The sequence below is a fragment of the Melopsittacus undulatus genome, chromosome 6 (genome assembly GCF_012275295.1).
Source record: "Melopsittacus undulatus isolate bMelUnd1 chromosome 6, bMelUnd1.mat.Z, whole genome shotgun sequence".
Lineage (NCBI taxonomy): Eukaryota > Metazoa > Chordata > Aves > Psittaciformes > Psittaculidae > Melopsittacus > Melopsittacus undulatus.
This window is the reverse complement of record NC_047532.1, coordinates 20,090,871-20,110,042: the sequence shown is the minus strand read 5'-3', so window position 1 is coordinate 20,110,042 and position 19,172 is coordinate 20,090,871. Positions and strand designations below refer to the sequence as shown.

General features: G+C 55.5%; 1 protein-coding gene across 2 annotated transcripts in view; it reads left to right on the top strand.

The window, feature by feature from the left end:
- The window catches only part of IPO13 (importin 13), a 31,682-nt gene that overhangs the window by 655 nt on the left and 11,855 nt on the right, over nt 1-19,172 (top strand). For both annotated transcript variants that reach the window (XM_034063889.1, XM_034063888.1), the window contains exons 2-10: nt 8,515-9,251; nt 14,507-14,647; nt 14,808-14,949; nt 15,968-16,134; nt 16,498-16,618; nt 16,918-17,065; nt 17,225-17,406; nt 18,149-18,175; nt 18,878-19,012. In XM_034063889.1, the coding sequence (XP_033919780.1) occupies nt 8,515-9,251; nt 14,507-14,647; nt 14,808-14,949; nt 15,968-16,134; nt 16,498-16,618; nt 16,918-17,065; nt 17,225-17,406; nt 18,149-18,175; nt 18,878-19,012 (1,800 nt within the window). The remainder of the gene's footprint in view (nt 1-8,514; nt 9,252-14,506; nt 14,648-14,807; nt 14,950-15,967; nt 16,135-16,497; nt 16,619-16,917; nt 17,066-17,224; nt 17,407-18,148; nt 18,176-18,877; nt 19,013-19,172) is intronic.

Sequence of the window (19,172 nt, the reverse complement as noted above, 5' to 3'; positions counted from 1 at the left end):
CCCAGGCAGCCCGTGTGTGACCAGGGGTTCATCACGGAGATCGAGCCGGGCATCTCAGCAAGAGATGGGGGAGGCAGCCGAGCAGCAGCCTTCCCTTGGGCTGTCTTGGAGGTGATGGGGGCAGGGCAGCAGAGGATGCATCAGTGAAGGGCAAACAGCAAAAGTGAGTTTCTCCCTTCCACTCACCCTGTAGCCAGACATCCGCTCGGAGACCGACAGCCTGTTCGATCCCCAGACAGCTAGTGGGAATCCCAGTGTCCTCATTTTTCCTTGATAAGAATAGACTGAGTTCCCTGCCAAAGTGATGCCCACGGGTGTGCTGGTGGGCGCACAGCTTGTGTTTCACTTGCCCGGCCTCACAGGAGTGTCGGGTCAGGGGTGTCAGGTTTGTCACTGGGCACCCATTGCCTTTGTGGCTGCAGGTGAGACACAACCCACCTCATGCAGCGAGACACAGAGCATGGCGAGGGGGATTAACTGATGTCTGGAAAATGCTACATTGATGCAACCTTCTGCAGCTTAATCTGCATATACCCAGTGCTGTGGGATGCTTTTGCCTCCGACTTCCTTTCTCTTCGGCAGACACAAGCAGCTCCTTTGTTTGCACCAACAATGCAGCACACACTTGCCGGGAAGGATGGGCAGTGCCAGGGTGGGAGGTGTCCGGCACTGGCCAGAGGCTGCTCACCCTGGCCGTGCTGCTCTGGGTTTAGTCTGCTGCCACCTGGGAGGAGGCAAAGATGCCCTCTAGGATGCTCTGGTTCCCCTCCCCCAGCCTGTCTGGCTTCTTCCCATATCCGCAGGCTTTGCCATCACAGTGGTGTCCTCTGAAGATGCAGCTCTGGACCATGGTGGGGATCTGAGCTGCTGCTGGCTGGGGGCAGCAGCATGGTGCCTGCCCAGAGGAACAAATGTGAGGTGGGCTCAATAAAACACAGATTCAGGTGCTCAGAGCCCCCCTGTGTGTGTCTCTTCAAGGGAGGGCTGTGGTACAAAGGGAAAGGAAGGTGGGCTTTGCTGGGGGCTGTGCTGGTGGGAGGCAGGTGGGTAGAGCTGCTTTGTCAGAGGTGACGGTGGCAGATAAATGATGCTTCTACTGGCCTGGGCTCTTCTGCTGCCAGGTTTTATGCATGGCTCTATTAATAACATGGAATGCTGATTAAAGTCAGGGGTTGACTCCACTCTGAGTCAGTGATAAGTGTTAGGAACTGTGTGAAGAGCTGGTTATCCCTTAAGTCAGAGGCTTGAAGTGTCTCCACGTTACCCAGAGTGAAAGTCATCACTTCTGGGACTTGTAGCCAGGGAAGTCTCTGGTGAGATTGTGCCTGTCATGCTCTTCTGATGGCTTCTGTGGAGAGGAGTCACATCCCTGGAAGACCCTTCTGTACCTCATGTTGTTTATTTGGTGGTGGGCTGGGCAAATGCCCACAGAGTTTTGCAGGGCTCTGGGTACCCACATGGGTGAGGAGGATCATTGCTGTGTGTATCCATCATGACCTGTGCCAGAGAGAGCTGGTTCAGTCCCTCCATCTGTGACCAGTAGTTGCAGGGAGGCTGGAGGGTGTTGGGTGCTGTAGGCTGGATCTGTGCTATCCTTTGCCAGCCAGCAGGTCTGAAAGCCTATGGGCAGCAGGCAGACAGCTGACCCTGTTCCTGAGGAGGTGTCAGGTTCGGGTGTTGCACTTCAGGAGCCATCCGAAAGTTGTTCCCTATAGGTTTTTTCTCCATTTTTTCCATAAGCAGCTCTCCCATGACACAGGGAAGGATCAGGGCTGAGCTGTTGTGGTACAGTTACTGTGTCAGAATCCCCCAGTGCCAGCTGAGGGCTGCTCAGCTGCTTTGTGTTGCCTTCTGAGCCTGACCTAGATGCTGCTCTGGCTTGGGCACAGCTAGAGCTGGCTGGCGTGGCCATGCTGTGTGGACCTGCTGGGCAGCCGGTAGCTCAGGGCTGGCTCTGCTTCCCCTGTGCCTACTGCTATATTGGAGGAGTCGAAGGGAAGGCTGGGCAAGCTGAGGGCTTCAGGATGTGAGGATGCTTGGCCTCCCCATGCCTACTTCTGTGTGCTTTCTTGTGCCCAGGGGCTGTCTGTGGCATGACTGACAGGCTGGTGATGGGGTGATGCTGCCGTGGGGAGGGGACACTCCTGCTGTGCAGTATCTGATAAAGATGGGTTGCAGATATTCGGTCCCTGCTGGCTGTGTTGGTCTTGGAGGAACAGTGCGCAAGTAGGATTTGTGCCTTGTAATTGTGGTCTCCCGTAGGTCACAGTTAGCAGCATTTAGCACTGCAGTACTGGGCAGGAGAAGAGGAATGCAAGACCCTCTGTACCTGTTTCAGTGCAATTGAATCTGCCCCAGCAGCATCCCTCCTCTTGAAATAAGGAAGAAGGCAGTGCCATTCCTCTGTGAATTTCCCAAGTGCCTGCTCTTGTCCTCCATTTTTTTTGTCTGATTCCTTCCAGGTTTTTCCTCCCTTGGCCTGCCTGTCATCCTCTGGGGTGTTTGTAACATTCACTGACATCTCTTCCCTAGCACATCAGCGGTCTGGCATCTCTGGGCCTTCCAGATTGCCATGTGCCTCTCTGGAGATGCCTGATGAATGCACAGCCTCTCCGGCAGGATGGGTAGGCGGGGTGTCATGGAGCTGACATCCGGAGCCTTTCGTGATGGGAGAGGGGTGGCTTTGATCACTGCTCCTCAGAGATTCTGAGCCTCGGGGATGTGGCAGCTGCCGGGGCTGCCTTCCATACAGGAGGATGGGGAGGAGAAACCCAAGTGCATCTGCTTTCTTCAGCAGAAGGTTATTGCCTGTCTTCAGAAACCTGATCAGGAGATTTATGGGTATGTCAGGGTGGGGGAATGCATCCCCTGTTCAATACACTGCTGACAGCAGCTTGGCCACTTCTTCCTTAGAGGCAGCCCATACATGTGAGATGTGGCAGACGTGCCAGGAATGGTGAGTTGGGGGCCTCAGGAGGTGACATTCTTGCAAAATCGAAGGAAGCAAGGACACTTGTTTAGTGTTTAACCAGATCTTCACCACAGAAGCAGGTTCCACCCAGAGCCAGCTTTGGCTGAGCACTTTGCTCCTTCCTGAGGTGTGGTGGTGATGGGATGAGAGAACAGCACCTCATGTTTGCCTTGCCTCAGCTCTGCTCTACAATGACCATCACTGGAACCTCATCTGAGCTCTGATGTCTTACAAAGCAGGAATGGGTGGGATTGGTGCCTGGGCACCAGTGGGGATTCCTCTCTCAAGTCAATTTGTCCACCAAAGTGATGGAGAGAAACATGAGAGGTGGGCAGGGGTGTTTGGCTCACCCTTCCAACTCACCCTGAGCTCTGCATTCCCAGGGTTTCCCCCAGTCCTCCTGGTCCTCACCCTTTGCTTATGCAGGTACCTGGCCTTGTACCTACCACTGCAGGTAGCAGGTAGTACCACTGTGCGGGTACCTACCACTGGGAGCACACCCATCTCCAACAGCCCCATCCCTGGTGGGCACCGTGCTGTTACCTGCAAAGGGCTGCTGGCAGTGAAGCATCAGGAGGGATGCTGAGGCTGCTGAGCTGCATCTGGGCTCAGCCCCTTCCTGACAGCTGAAGGCTGGGTGTGGGCAACCTGGGCTCAAAGAGGGGCTATGAAGTGGTAGCACCTCTTATTAAGAGAGGGGGAAAGAAACCCATTCTTTGGCACTAGGAAGCGTGTGTGCCATGAGCAGGAGCAGCTCGCCTGGCGGGACACACACAGCTTTATGTCGCATCCATTTGCTATCCTTGGTGCCTCAGCAGGCTGCCGCCTTCCTGGGGCTCTGGCTGCTCAGCCTGCCCTGCCATGGCAGGGGGAGGACGGCTGCTGCGGGGCAGGGGATGATGCAGGGATGACGTTCCCTTTGCTCAGCAGAGCCACGGTAATGGCTGTGCTCTTCAGGCCTGGAGCACTGTGAGTGTGAGTGCATTCAGCTAGAAAGGACAGTGAGAGGCTGCAGCGGGAGAGATCCCCAGGTCTTGCTGGAAGAAGGAGAGGGACTGCCAAGGGGCCATAGCCACTGCTGCCCCAGCATGCCACGGCTGTGGGCATAGGGCAAGGAGCAGAACAGGAGCATGACTTCCAGCTTGCCATTTCCCCTGCTGGGATGCAGACCTCAGGGCTGTACCTGATCTCACCTCGGTTTGCCCAAGCAGGTTTCCCCCTGGAGGGGACCTGTCTCCCCATGGAGTCACCAGGAGTGGCAGGCAGTATGATCCAGCTTTGTGGGCCTGGAACTGTGCATCCAGGGCTCCTCTTGACACCCACAAATGGCACCCACGGACACACCACCTCTCTGCTGGGGATATTCTCGTAATGCATTTACATGGTGCAGTCAGGGATCTGGCTCTGGGATCCCTGTGGTTCCAAGGGATGAGGCTTCAGAGATTCTGGGCTCATAAAAGCTCCTTTTCCATCATCATAGTGGAGTGCAACCTAAGATCAGATACAGTTGCTTGGCACTAACTCTCCTTGGACTCCTCCACCTCCCAAAGTGACCAACTTGGGACCTCTGACCCGTGCCTGCCCCAAGGCAGCTTACTTCTGGCTCTGTTGAGGGGCTGGTGCCGCTCCGGTGGCTAGAGCCTAACTGAGGCTTTGGCCACAGCTTTTTAGAGCAGAGAAGAGCCATCATTGCAAGCTTGCCTTATGTTCAACCAAGCAGAGCTGATGTTGGAGAAAGCTCCTTCCCTGGCCAAAGGGCGTAGCTGACAGCAGGGCTGTTTACCAGCTCTCACGTTACAGGTCTAATTGCGGAGGAGGCGGGTCTGGTGTCAGCCACCCGTTGAAATCAGAATGCACAAAGCCTCCCTGTTAGATGCCACTGCCCAATTTCATGCCTTCTGTTTCTTCCTCCTGGCGCTAATGAATTCCCCTTGTCATCTCCAGCTCTTCCTGATGGGCCTGACAGTCTGGCTGACATGGTGATACCGAATGCAACAGCAGCCGGTGCCTGCCTCTGGGATGAGTATGGTTGAGGAGGAGTGTGCCGTTTACTGCCCTGCAGGGCACGTGCCTTGCAGCCTCCTGTCCCATGCTCTCAGCAGCGGATGGTACTCGGTGATGGTAGGCTAGGGAAGGAGCCTGGTCTTCTCCCAGGGGTTTCATCTGCTTCTTTGAGCTGGGCTAGGATGGTCCCATTATTGATGCCCATCCTTAGAAATCCCCTGAAAATCTCTCCTGCGTCATGTAGAGCACCACATGGGGCATGCCGTCAGCAGCCTCAGGACATGTGTTGCCTTGCCTCTGTACCTGGCATCCTGCACACAGCCAGGAACCACCATCCTGGGCAGTGTGCTTGAGGAAGCTGGGTAAGAAAGCCAGTAACTATGTCCTTCCAGAATATTCTCCTGACTTCCAACAGCTTGCAGCAGGACTCCAGCATCAGCTCTCTTTCCATCCTCTGAATAACTCACTGCAGCTGGTAGACTTTGCCATCCCACCACTCACCCTCAGCGTGCTGATCAGTGGAGGCTCCAGCACACATCCCTGGGGACCTCTGCTGGAAACCTCCACAGGGGGACCGTGTAGGAGGAGCAGGGCTCTGAGGTGGTGTTGCTGGGCAATGGACAACTCTCCCTTTGGAGAGCTCACTGGTGACAGCAGGCACTGAGTGCAGGGGCACAGGCCAGCAACTGGGATGGTGTTGGTGGGAAAGCTGACCCTGCCTGGGAATGGGTCTTGTGATCAGATTGCTTACAGTTCCTCTAGTGCAGTGGTAGTGACATCTTCCCAGCATGAGTGTCAAGGAGAGCATCTTTGTTGTTAGGATGTACCAACTGGTTTTTTGGCATAGACAGTACCAAAGTCTCTGCTGCCGGGGCTGCTTGCAGGATGCTTGTGTGCTGGAGCTGTGCGCAGGATGCTCACGCCTCAGCCTCGTGCTCTGCTCTGCCTGGTTGCCCACTCTCCCTTCCTTTCAGTCAGGTGATTCCATGAAAGCACCAGGGTCTGGTTGCTTGGAGGCATTGGTAGGCTCAGGCCTTATCCAGCATCAGCAGCCTCAGGCAGATGGAGGATGAGCATGCAGGTACTTCTCAGGAGGCAGGCTGCGTGTGCCAGCCTCTGCTCTGCTGCCCTGCCGTGTTTCCTGTTAGCTGGGGTGCTGTGTAAGGCTTGCCCTGCTTTCCCATCGCTCTGGGGCTCAAATCAGTGTGCCCGGAGTGTGCACAGTGCCACACTCTGCCTGCGCAGCTCCCCACTGTGAGTCCATGAAGCAGCAGCCCTGAAGCCTGGAGGTTTTTTGCTGGGGAGCTTGTGGTCCATCCTCCACACACAGTGAGGTCCATGCTTTGCAAACCTCCTACCAGGTTAGAGGTTAGGGCTCCTGGGGCACATGTACGAGTTGTGCGTCAGAGTATGTGATGCACAGGGATCTTTTTCTCCCTGTGTTAGCAGGAAGACTGTTCGAAATAGAAGAAATCAATTAATTAAGGACTGCATGTGGCTCTAAACAGAGAGGTGGGAGCAGGTAGGGAGGGGTCCTGGGCTGGGGAGCAAGCAGAGGGCACTAATGACAGCTTCTGTGCCCTGTGACGGTGCCCAGCAAGCAGGGAATTGAAAGAGTGATCTGTCACCAACTGGGAATCTCAAGTGAGATTTCTTTTGGAAAGAAAATAAGCAGTGAGCTCTGATGAGAACAAGAGACTGAGCAGGTAATGGAGGAGATGGCTGGAAGCTCCAGCTCAAGCCCTGCTGCAGGATGACTCAGTCCTTAGCAGAGAGCAGGGGTAGGAGCCAGCTTCCTACCCCCAGGAGTGGTTGAGCTTTTAGCACATCTGCAGCTACTGCTTGGTAATGAAGTGAATTGTTGCTTTGACGATGACAGCGTTTACCTCTGCCCCAGCAGCTGAGAGATGCTTTGGGTAAAAGTCTGAGATAGCTGGGAAGAGCGAGCTGCTGGTAACATGGGCCCCTTGGCCACTCTCTCAGGGATGATTTCTTGCTCCCTGGTCCTGCTTATCAAAGGGTTAACCTTTTCTGTGTCAGGATACATCATTTAGTGGGACAGACGCCTGTCCCTCTGCAACCTGTGTTGGCTTGCTCCGTCTCTTGCAATGTACTTCATAACCTCTTTCTTTCTTACAAAGAGGTTATCCTCATTTTCCTCTGCCACAAAGTCTTGAACAGAGGTGTTTCAAGTGATGGCCCAGCCAATGCTGTCTCTGTAAGGTTCCTGCCATTTTGTCCTGCTTTTTCGTCTTGTGCTGGGAGGCAGCTGGAGACACAAGAGCTTGCTTGGGAAGCTCGTTCCTGTGCCCCAGGCCGCCAGCTCTGCATGCTTAAAAATAGGGTTTAAATCCTCTCCTGGGTACAAGAACCACGCAAAAATTTTATAGAGCTTTTTAGGGGGGTAAGGACGAGGATATTTGAGACCTGGAGCCAGGATAGGGACACAAAAATCCTCTGCACCTGCTGGAGTCATCCTCCATTTTGCTGCTGGGGTGCAACGGATGCCTGATAGCCTGAGAAATACCATTGCTCTTACTTGATCCTGGCATGTGCAGTCAGTGATTTGAAATGAAATGTGCTGTGCCAGGCAGAAAACATCCCTGCTGGAAGATGGAGTCCAGGCAAGGGGTAGTTTATCTCCCCCTTCATGTGCAAGGGCATCACTGGTTACCAGGTGCACCCACCCAGGATAAGTAACTAATGTTGCCCTTAAGACCTATATGATATTCCTCTGCAAATGAAGCCTTGCAGCCTGCTTGAGGCTGTTCACATGGATCCGAGCGCTGCAAAGCAGTAACTAGATCTCCCAAAGCTGTCGGAGCAGGTACGTAATGTTCCCCTTCTCTCTATGGAGAAATGGAGTGAGCAGCCTGGACTGTTGCAGGAGGTGGCAGAAGGCAGGCTTAGATGCCAGCTCTCCTGACTCAGCTGTAACTTGGCAGGTTTGGGAATACTTCAAAGGGACTCCATGAAAGGATTAATCCCTGAGTTTAGTGACTGTGGATTTCCACAGCTCTGTATAATCTAGCCGACGAAGATATCTGCAGTGGCTCTTGAGCTCCTGGAGCTCCCAAGTGCAAGCTTTGGGTTATGCTGCTGTATCCACAGCACCTTTCTAAGATCAAGTCAAGTGGAGAGCAGGAGTGCTGATGTGCCGTGTCTCTTAGAGCCCTCCTGTAGCAGAGGGCTCCTGCAGCCATCCCAGTGATGGTACCTCAGCAGGGAAGCAGGCAGGGTCAGCATGAGTGAAGATGGGAGGTGACTAAGGAGAAGAAATTCCTAGAGTGCAACATGAGGAGGAGGTGAAGAACACTTTTCAGGTCCTCACCCACAGCCAGATCGCTCTCAGTTCGCTGAGAGTACAAGGAGGGAGGTCCCTTCACACAGGCTGAGGCAGGGAGAGCGGCTGGGCTGTGCAAGGCAGTGGCTGGTGGGCAGCCCCGGTGCTGGGCTGTATCCCAGGGAGCCTTCCCCAGGTGGGACCGGCCATGGTGGTGCTCTTTGGCTGCTCTAAGATCCCTTCTTCTCTCCTCCAGGCTCTCCATCAGCTGTATTACGACCCAAACATCGAGAACAAGAACTTGGCTCAGAAATGGCTGATGCAGGCACAGGTGTCCCCGCAGGCATGGCACTTCAGCTGGCTGCTTCTCAACATGGACAAGGTGCCCGAGATCCAGTACTTTGGCGCCAGCGCTCTCCACATTAAAATCTCCCGTTACTGGAACGACATCCCAGCTGACCAGTATGAGACCCTCAAATCACAGCTCTTCACCCACATCACCCGCTTCGCCAGCGGCTCCAAGATCGTGCTGACCCGGCTCTGTGTGGCACTGGCCTCCCTGGCGCTCAGCATGATGCCGGAGGCTTGGCCCTGCGCTGTGGCAGACATGGTGCGCATGTTCCAGGCGGAGGACTCCAACGTGGATGGGCGAGCGCGGTGCCTGGCGCTGCTGGAGCTGCTGACCGTGCTGCCCGAGGAGTTTCAGACCAGCCGCCTGCCACAGTACCGCAAGGGCCAGGTACGCAGCGTCCTGGCACAGGAGTGCGGCTCCGTCTTCCCTTTGCTGGAGCAGCTGCTGCAGCAGCAGGACTCCCCTGGTTTTATCAAGCAGAAGGTGTTGAAGTGCTTCTCCAGCTGGGTGCAGCTGGAGATCCCGTTGATGGACTGCGAGAACCTGATCCAAGCAGCTTTCACCTCCCTGCAGGACCCAGAGCTCTTTGACACAGCAGTGGAGGCTGTGGTCAATGCCATTTCCCAACCTGATGCCCAGAGGTAAGGGCAGCCTCTCCCACATGCTGTGGGATGGTGGTCTACAAGGGAATAGGGTGGGAAGGAAAAAACTGGATTTTTTTAGCTACTGTTCACCCTGGAGGTGATGATGGCAGGGTGTGGGAGATGTTAAAAGCAGCCAGCAGCTGCTGGTTTCACAGGTTTGGTCCTGGAAGGCTTTGCACTGTGGTTGATTTGTGGGGAGTATGTAGTGTTGGGTCCCCGCATCCTATCCCCACCCTCCTCCTCTCAAGCAGATGAGGATATTCCCTTTTGGCTCCTTGTGTCAGATCTGCAGCACCCGACCAGGGAGCAGCTGCCTGGCTCCTGCCAGCGCGAGTTCAGAGACCCTCCTCTGCCTCATGCTGCTGGTCCAGCCAAGGAGCTGATTCGATGCAGAGATAATAAAACCAGACCTGACGGTCTTCTCCCTCCTCCTCCTGACTCCAGCAGCTCATGCCAGCCAAGGACTCATCCTTTGTTTATGGCTGGGGCTGCCCCTGGAGCAGCTGAGCTGGAGCAGGTCCTGCTGGGGCCGCACTGTGGGGCTCTGAGTTCCTCTGCTTGGCTGCGTTGTCCAAGCTGCTGTCAGCTCTTGGGACCAATGCCCGCAGAAGGGAAAGTACATCTCCTTCAGTTCCCGTGGCCACATCCCCTCCTGGCTGCTTAGCAACCCTCCAAGAGGAGGGTTTCCTTGAAGGCTGAGCTGAGCTGCTGCTGCTGTGCATCACTGCGCATCGTGCATGCTCCTACCCTCTGCAGCCGTGGCAATGCTGCTGTGGTTGTGAGCCCTGGTCCTTGCCTTCAGGTCAGGGCAGGGACAGCTGGCACAGTCCATGGCTTGAGGGCAGTCTGGGATCATCTTTTTCCATGACAAAGGCATTGCATCTGCAAGTCTGGCTACACAATGAGACCCATCAGGGTTTGCTGGGTGTGGGAGGGGTTGCCTCATTTGCATCTTCATTCAGAAGATGACCACAAGCACCTTCCCTTGTACCTGGCAAAGGCTGTGGGCTAGCCCAAACCCTTATAGCACCATTGATGCAGAAAATGAGAAGGTGAAAACGACTTGCAGTTCTGAAATGTTGGATTCTGTTTTCCTCCTTTCCATTTCCCTTGAGCCTCAGAGTCTGTTGGCTGTGATTCCACACCTGTGTGCGGGAGCCTGGCCCTGCAGCACTGTTCTTCAGTTGCATTAAAAGCCTGAGCTCTCTGTGAGCTTTCAAAGTGAGTTTTGGTGGGAAGTGTGGCTGAGAACGGGTTGCTTCTCTCTGCTCTCTTGCTGACCCTGCCACAGTTTCTGGCCTTGTCCAGTCCTGCCACACTGGCTGCTACTTTACAGCATTACCAGCACTTGCTCTCCATTCTTCTCCCTGGAGGCATCATTGGCTGTGGCAAAGAGCCCTCCTGTCCGAAGGCATGCAGGCAATGGCCAGGACAGGGCAGGAGGCAGCCTGAAAGGCTGCCCAGCGTGTGAGCCTGGCGCAGCCCCCACTGCAGGGTGTGGGGACAGCGGTGGCATTGTCACAGAGATGCCCTGCCAGGCAGTGTATGGTGTCAACTGCTCCAGGAAGGAGCAGGACAGTGCTCGGTACTGGGATCTAGGATGGCTTCAGGAGCTGGGTAGCTCACAGAGCCACCACTTCCCAGCCCCAGTGGACTCTCTTCCCCTTTGTTCCTTGTGTCCTCCATTCTGCGTCCCTCCTCCTGCTTCCTCTGGTGCCAGCTGTCCCCCCCTCTGGCTTTGTTGCTTAGCCAGGAAGGATCCAGCTCTTCTGGAGCCCCTAGGGAATCTCCTGACCTTTCTGTCTCTTATCTTAACAGTGTGGGAGGTCCCTGCTGCTTTCCAGCTGCTTTCTTCCTCCTCAGTCTCTCACCTTTGTTTCCACAGTGGCTTGGCTCCCTGCTGCCTTTAGCTGCAGGCTCAGAGCATCCTTGACACTGAGCTGATGACATTGTCCTCTCCAAAGCTTTGTAGGGCATCACTCATGAGAGTGTTGGGTCTTGGGGCTCCCTGCTTTCCCACCGCTAGGTAATCTGTGAGTCATCTTCCAAGGGTAGCACCACTTTGCATGGCATCCCTCATGCTGCAGGTCCTTACTGGCTGCCACCCACGACTAGATGGAGAAGGGCAGGTGGGACCTCATGGGCTAGGATCACCTAGCCATGGCACTGCCTCATGCTTGGATAAGTCACTTGTGCCAGCATCTTCCATTTCTCTTCCTGTGAGGAGCAGTGGGTGGCTTTCCTGCCTCTGAGGTGTTACTAGAGATGATGCAGCAGAGATCCATAGGTGCAAAGCATTTGATCTCTTTACCTTCTAGGAGGGTTGGAGCTCTTAGCACCCAGAGGAGGGGATGCCCCAGGCATTGCTGGATTCTGGATGACATTCCTTTATTAGGATATGGCATTTCTGGGAAGAAACCTCAGAGGCTTGGCCAGGAGCCCGTAACTGGAGCCCCTCTGAGCACACTTCCACTGTCATAAGGCTCCTGAGGCACAAGACAGCAGGAATGGAGATATTTCTGCAACTTCTTTGCAGAGGAGGCTTGGGCTGGATTTTCCGTCTCACTCAAGGATTATCCCCCCCTGCTAAGCAGGTCAGAGAGCTCAGTGGCACATGCTGCAGCAGGAGAGCTGGCACGTGGTGCTTGGCCATGCTCTGCAGCCCAACGGGTAGTGTTGGAGCAGGGAGAAGGACCTCCATGTGATGTGTGCCTGTGGTAGGGGCTACGGAGCACAGGCATCAGGCAGTGGGCTGCCTCTCTGAAAGCAGTAGAGTGTTGCTGCAGTGGTGGGGCTGGCAGGATCACTGATGTCCATGTGGGATTGCTTGGTGCTCAGCCCATCCCTTCCTGGTGCTGGTGCTCAATCCCTGAAGAAGAATTTCACTGGAAAAGTTTTCCAAGAGCTTCATTAGAAACAGTGTTTTAATAACATCAGAGTTTTCTCATCAGGACATGGCTCAGATTTTGCATCAGGAAGGATGAGATTGTCCCATATCAGCTGTACATATCTCCCCTCTGCAGGTTGTCCCCCCCACTGTGATGTGGTCTGGGGAGGGTTGTGGGGAGAACAGAAGGAGATGCTGGTCCCACCAGGGGAGCTGCAGTGACTTTCAGAAGGGACTGGACCAACTCATGGAAGCAAAATTTGCTCAGGTGCTAAATACCAGGATATAGCTCAGATTCTTGCTCAGGAAGGCTGAGACAGATCACTGGAGGGAAATACATGGGGAAGCATCACCTTACGGCTGCCACGTTCGTACAGTCACAGGCATTCCCAGGTTTTGACTGCTGGAGGCAGGCTGCTCAGCTGGGCATTCAGGGATGGTCTTGTGCTATCCTGCCCAGTGCTGGGGTACTTGAGGTGGGAAGCAGGGGCAAGCTCGTCACTTGGAGCTGGGAAGCAGTAGTGGAGTGGCCTGGGGCTCCATGCTCCAGGGTATAGAGGAGAGCAGCTCAGCTCTAGCTGGTTGTGGCTCTTGGAATGCTGATTAAAACAACTTACCTAGAGCAACAATTGCCCTCCTTGCTGGCGCCCTTTCATCCAAGTTGCCCTTACATCTGCACAGGCAGTGAGCAGAGTGAAGTGGTGCTCGGGAGGCAGGGTTCACCCAGGCTTTTCTACAGATCTGCATTAATATGGGATGAGTTGCAGCAAGGAAGCAAATCCAGCTGGTTCTCCCTGTTGGTGTGCAGGGTGTCCAGAGGACCAGCTCAGGTCCAGGCATCTGCACTATGAGTATGTCAAGGTGACAGCAGAAGCGGGATCCTTGTAATAAACTCCTGAAGTCGTGAGAGCATCTCTGGGGTACTGTGAGCCCAGTGCTGTGGAGGAAGGGTGGCTTTGTTTACACCAGAGCAGTGGAGGATCCCCTCTACCTTTTTGTCTGGGTACTACCCTGGCTCCCTTGTGCCAGCCATGACTGCAGCATCAGTTCCCACGGAGGGAAGCTGATGAATTTCCTAATTCTTCATCATCACATTGCTCCCACGGTGCCACATGCATCACTCAGGGGGCGTCAGAGGCTCGAAAATGGCTTACACAAAAATACACGTCCCCATGACCAGTGATTTCATCAAGGGAAGAGGGACGAAGGGGTGACCCCTGCCAGCCCACAGAAGGGACACAGAGGGGTAGCCACCAAGACACCTTGTTCCCTCTGTCTTCTGTTGGTCCAGACCTAAAAGCTGCCACCACCAGCACAACTCTCTCCCTGCACCAATGGCTTTGTTCTGTCCTAAAGTAGCCATAGCAAGAGGATGGAGCAGCCCTGCCACTCTGGGATGGATGTGTGGCTGTCCTAGTGTCAGCAGTCACATCCCTTCCCCATGGTGGAAGCACAGGAGAGCTGGCATCACATGTGCCTCCCGCTCCAAGCATCCTCAGCCCTGCACCTGCATGCGGTGGGTCACAGAATAGCTGCAGCTCCGGATAACACGCCTCGGCGGGCAGGGAAATGGCAGGCTGCGCATCAGCCTCCAGCACGGCCTCTCTCCGGGGGCCCTGGGCTGCGTTTCACCTTGGCTGCCTCCTTCTCGTTGCCTTGGTTACCATCACTTACAGGCAGCGGCGCGGAGGGGAGGCTGATGTGCGTGATGTGATGTGGGAGAGCTGTGCTGCGCTGAGCTGTGGCAAACCAGGAGGGTGGGGGCACACAGGGATGTGTCAGGGACCAGCATCTTGGGCTAGAAGTCCCCAAGGGTGGCTGCCCCTTCTTCCCAGAGAGCTCAGCCTAGATGTGTCCATGCCAGACAGTTGTGCCATATCCCACCAGCAGCTCTGGCTGCCTTCCTGCAGAGCCGAGAAGAGCAGTGGAAAGAGCCCACAGGTCTGCCCTCCCCACCCGTCTGCTCTCTACTGCTTTGATGCTGCCATGTGCTGGCACAGCTTGCTTGGAGCTGGTTATGGCAGTGACCAGTCAGTGCAAGCTGGGTGCTGGTCCAAGTGCCCCACTGCACCACAGTGCCTCTGCCCTCCCAAACCTACTGAGCTGATACCCACTGGCTCAGCCCTTTTCTTGCAGAGGCTCTGCTGCAGGGGTGACTGGGGCTTCGAATTTTGTCCCTATGCCACAGGCTGGAAGTAGAGTCCCTGTAAACAGTACAGGCTCCTGGATGCATCCCATTGCATAAAGCAGCCTTCCAGTAAGGAAAGCTGGGCAGGAGCCCTGGGAGAGCATCAGGAGGGATGGATGCCTTGGCAGCCAGTGCTGGTGAGGCGATGCCCGGCACTGATTCAGGCTGTGCTTGCAGGTATGTGAATACCCTTCTCAAGCTCATCCCTCCTGTGCTGGGGCTCCAAGAGCAGCTGCGCCAGGCGGTCCAGAGCGGGGACATGGAGACGTCACATGGGATCTGCCGCATCGCTGTGGCTTTGGGGGAGAACCACTCCCGGTGAGTGCTGGTGATGGTCCCCAGGGAATGAGGTTGGAGCAGCACCACTGTCCTGCATCTGCTGCTTGTGCAGGGCCTGTCCTGCACCAGTGATGTGTCAGGGCAGAGGAGCTGTGCTCACAGCAGTGGTGCCACCCTGACTGTGCTCTCTGTTCCTCAGGGCACTCCTGGACCAGGTGGAGCACTGGCAGAGCTTCCTGGCCCTGGTCAACATGATCATGTTCTGCACTGGCATCCCTGGGCACTACCCTGTCAATGAAACCACCAGTTCCTTGACGCTCACCTTCTGGTACACGCTGCAGGTCAGTGGCCATTGTGGGTCGGTCCTACTCTCCAGGCAGGACTCTAGGCACCAATGCACAGGACTGGGATATGGCCCGGTTGCATTTGATTCCCAGGGATTTCCTATGCCGCTGTTCCTCACCCTGCTCTCACACTCACTGCAGGGCACATACCTCAGAAATGCTGGTCCTGTGGCTTGCGTTTTTCCACCCCCAGTCTTCCTTGGAAGTGCAAGCCAGGCTTTAAGGGCCTCATTAACATAACTAATTAAAACTTCATGCTGATTTCTTTTCCAGCAGCAGAGCTGATTGTTTAGCTCCTTGCTGTGTGCCTGCAAGGTAGAAGAGCATGTGCTGGCTCACTGCAGGCTAGATCTTGCTGCCAGGCTGGTGGTGTGGTCTATTGGAGGAGGAAAGAGGGCTGGGGGCTGCTAGCGGCTGCGCAGCATGGGTCCCTCTCCCAGGGCCACTGTTCCCTGTGCCAGCAAAGCAGCCTTGCCACGTCGTGCTCTATTTTTAGCCCCTGTTCATCCCCTCAGCTCTATTCCTCTGCAATGTGATGCAGAGTAGCTGAGCATGGGCAGGGAGGGGGGTGATGTCGGAGCTGTGTGTGGCCACGGCTCCCACCTCTTTTTGCTGGCTCTCTGGATGGGCTGAAGGTGTGGGTATAGACAGGAGAGTGCTGTGCTCAGGTACCCGTCCCAGCCTGCCTTGCAGGGGGATCCAAGGCATGTGTGCTCCTGATGCAGGCTTGCTCCTGCAGCTAGGACATGGCAGGGCAGTGCCACCCTGCTGTGACCCTGCTCTCCTCAAACACCCAAGGGTCCCGCTGGTTGCTGGGGCTTCTTACATCCAGATATGCTGATTCTGCAGAAAGAGTCAGCATCAGGTAGATCTTGGGGAGCTGAAAATCCAACCTCCAAGGCATGATAGGTCCCACCAACCCTAAAGAGTGTTCCCAAGTCCCCTTTGCAGCAGGCATGCCAGCTCCTTTCTCTTTCCCCTGCGCCACCTGATGTATTCCTCCTCCTGCTACCAGGATGACATCCTCTCCTTCGAGCCAGACAAGCAGGTGGTGTACCAGCAGGTCTACAGGCCTGTCTACTTCCAACTGGTGGATGTGCTGCTGCACAAAGCCCAGTTCCCCTCTGATGAGGAGTATGGCTTCTGGTCTTCAGATGAGAAGGAGCAGTTTCGGATATACAGGTACAATTGGGAGGCTTGGGTTTGCTTGTCAGGCAGGCAAGGATGCAGGCAGCGTCCTGCCACCCTGGAGACTGATTGCTGTGTGGAGAGCCAAGGAGGGACAAAGAGATTCCTTCCACCAAGAGCTTCTGTTGGCTGTGGTGGTGATAAGGAAATGAGCTGGTATTTTGGAATGGCACCGGTTGTCCTGCTGAGGATGCCCTGGGAGCACCCTGTGTTGGGCTGGGGCAGTGTGCTTGTGCAGGCAGTGCCCGTGCCCTGCCTGGCAGTGGGAGGGGAAGCCATGTGTTCATGAATGGAGCACTCTGCAGGGGATGGGGACAGCATTTGGAGACAACCCCCCCCCCCCCATGTTCTCTGCAGGGTGGACATCTCTGACACACTGATGTATGTGTATGAGATGCTGGGTGCTGAGCTCCTGAGCAGCCTCTATGACAAACTGGGACGTCTCCTGACCAACACAGAGCAGCCATCCACGTGGCAGGTGAGTGAGGGGTCCCAGGCACCAGGCTGATGGCTGCCAGTCCTTTGGGGACCTATCCTTGCCATGGGACATTTAGAGCAAAGGGGCATGATAGAGGCAAGGAGCATGACTCCCCTGCCAGCACACATGCAGGCTTTCTAGGGTCTGCTGGGGTGAGGAACAGGTCTTCTGCATCCCTGTCCTTAGCACTGCCCATGGACCAGCCTCCTGGGGAGTCTGAGCTAGTGCTTGGAGCTGGGGCTGGTGCTGCCATTAGGGGTCAGTGCATGGCTCTGATAGTGCCTCTCCCACTTCGGCAGCACACAGAGGCTTTGCTCTACGGCTTCCAGTCCATTGCTGAGACCATAGACGTGAACTACTCTGATGTGGTGCCAGGGCTGATTGGCCTCATTCCCCGCATCAGCATCAGCAACGTGCAGCTTGCCGACACCGTCATGTTCACTATCGGTAAGTTCCTTGTTCACACACAGGGTGGGGAGGGGGAGCCCCTCTGAGGCCATCTCTGTTCAGCAATAACATCAGTGAAAAGCAAAGCTGAGCATCCCAGGGTGCGGGAGCAGGAGCCCGCAATGCAGTCCTGTGGGCTGATCCCATCTGTGCGTGCAGGGGCACTGTCAGAGTGGCTGGCTGATCACCCCGTCATGATTAACAACGTGCTGCCGCTGGTGCTTCAAGCCTTGGGCAACCCTGAGCTCTCCATCTCCAGTGTGTCCACGCTGAAGAAGATCTGTCGGGAATGCAAGTACGACCTGCCACCCTATGCTGCCAACATTGTCGCTGTGTCACAGGTAGGAGCTGGGTGCAGATGGATGTGCGGTGGTGACCTGGGACGTGCACTGTGCATACCCTTTCCTCTGCAAGGATCAGGGCAGGGGGTTGCCAAGCAGCAACTCAGGGCATTTTGCTTGGTGTAAGGGACTTGTCTGTCCTGTTCCTAGGCCAACAGACCCAGGTGGCAGGCCCTGTGTCCTGCTGTGAATGCAGACATGATGGGCAGTGGCAGACACAACTGCCAGGGAGTCTACTGGGGTTGCACTTGGGTATCTGTCCTTTGTCTTGTTGGGAACAGACTGGGCTGGTCCCTGCAGTGCTGGGTCAGCTTGTCCCAGGGTCTTTCTTGGCTCTCAAGATCTGGGGCAGATGGGTCTCAGAGTCATGAGGCGCTGGAGGAGGGCTGGGCTTGGGTGAGGTGCCAGGGTGTGTGTGAGAGCAGAGAGGGGCTGGTGGAGGACATGAGTCTGCTTTGGAGCTTGGGGTATGCTATCAGCAGACTAATGAAGCCCTGGCTCCTTGAGCTGTCCTGCAGCAGCGCCTGGCGAAGCCAGGGGCTCCCTTTGCTGGGTGGGTTGGCTTGGGAAGGGGACAAGGATTTTGCTCTCTGCCTGTGGCACGTTGTGGGCAGTGCATGTCTCTTGTCTGCCCACAATGGTGTTGGTTATATTGACCTCCTGCATCAGTCCTGCCTCTGGCAGAGAAGGGGCTGTCTGTGGCACTCACCCTGCTCTTTCTCTCTCCCCTTCCTTCTGGCAGGAGGTGTTGATGAAGCAGATTCACAAGGTAAGAGGGGCTGGCTCACACCTCTGGCTGGTTCTGCTTGCCCCTGCTGTGTACCCTATAGTCACACCTCGCTGAAGACATGAGGGGTACCATGACAAGAGCTGAGCACTGCAGCCATTGTGTGTGGGGCCAGGAGTAGCTGCCGGGCTCCCATTGCATGTGGGCTGGGGTCATGCTGGAGGGTATATCCCCATAGAGAGGGAAGGCCTTTGGGGGAGGCTTAGCTCGAGCAATTCCCAGTCCCTGAAAGCCCAGTGATGCTGAGATAGCAGGCATGTCTTCAAGAGGAAAAAGAAGGGAGATAAGTATGGGGACAGAGCCCACGCAGGCTGTGCCTGTGACCAGACTAGAGTGGGATGCTTGACCTCAGAGGGGCCAAGACAGGCTGTGCAAAGGATGATATGCCAAGGAAGGGTGAGTGGTGCCAGCATGGAGATCCCTGGGCACCAACTGGTCTTTCAGCTGCTGGGAAGAGGCCAAGTGTGCTGGTGGCAGAGTGCCTGATCCCTGGGTTTGCTGTGCTGGCAGGGAGCTGCTCCTGTCTCCTGCAGTGAGATGTAACAAGGGTGACCCAGATAGAACAGCTCAGGAGCTGCAGCACATGGGGATCCTGGCCGCTGCTTTAGCTAGTGTGCATGTTAGGTTGTACTTGAGGATGCAGGCTGGGTGGTGACCTGACCCATTGTGTCTCCTCTGTCCCAGACGAGTCAGTGCATGTGGCTGATGCAGGCTCTTGGTTTCCTGCTCTCTGCACTGCAAGTGGAAGAGATCCTGAAGAACCTGCACTCCCTGATCACCCCCTACATCCAGCAGCTGGAAAAGCTGGCTGATGAAACTGTAAGTGTGCTACCTCCATGCAGAATTGGTTTGTCCTGCTGACTCTGGGGCTGTTGTGTAGAAGCAACACACTTGAACATGGGCTCAAGAGAGAGGGCAATGCAGGGAACTCCTCTCTGGCACTTTGCCTCTGCAGTCATGTTTCCTCAGGATCCTAAAT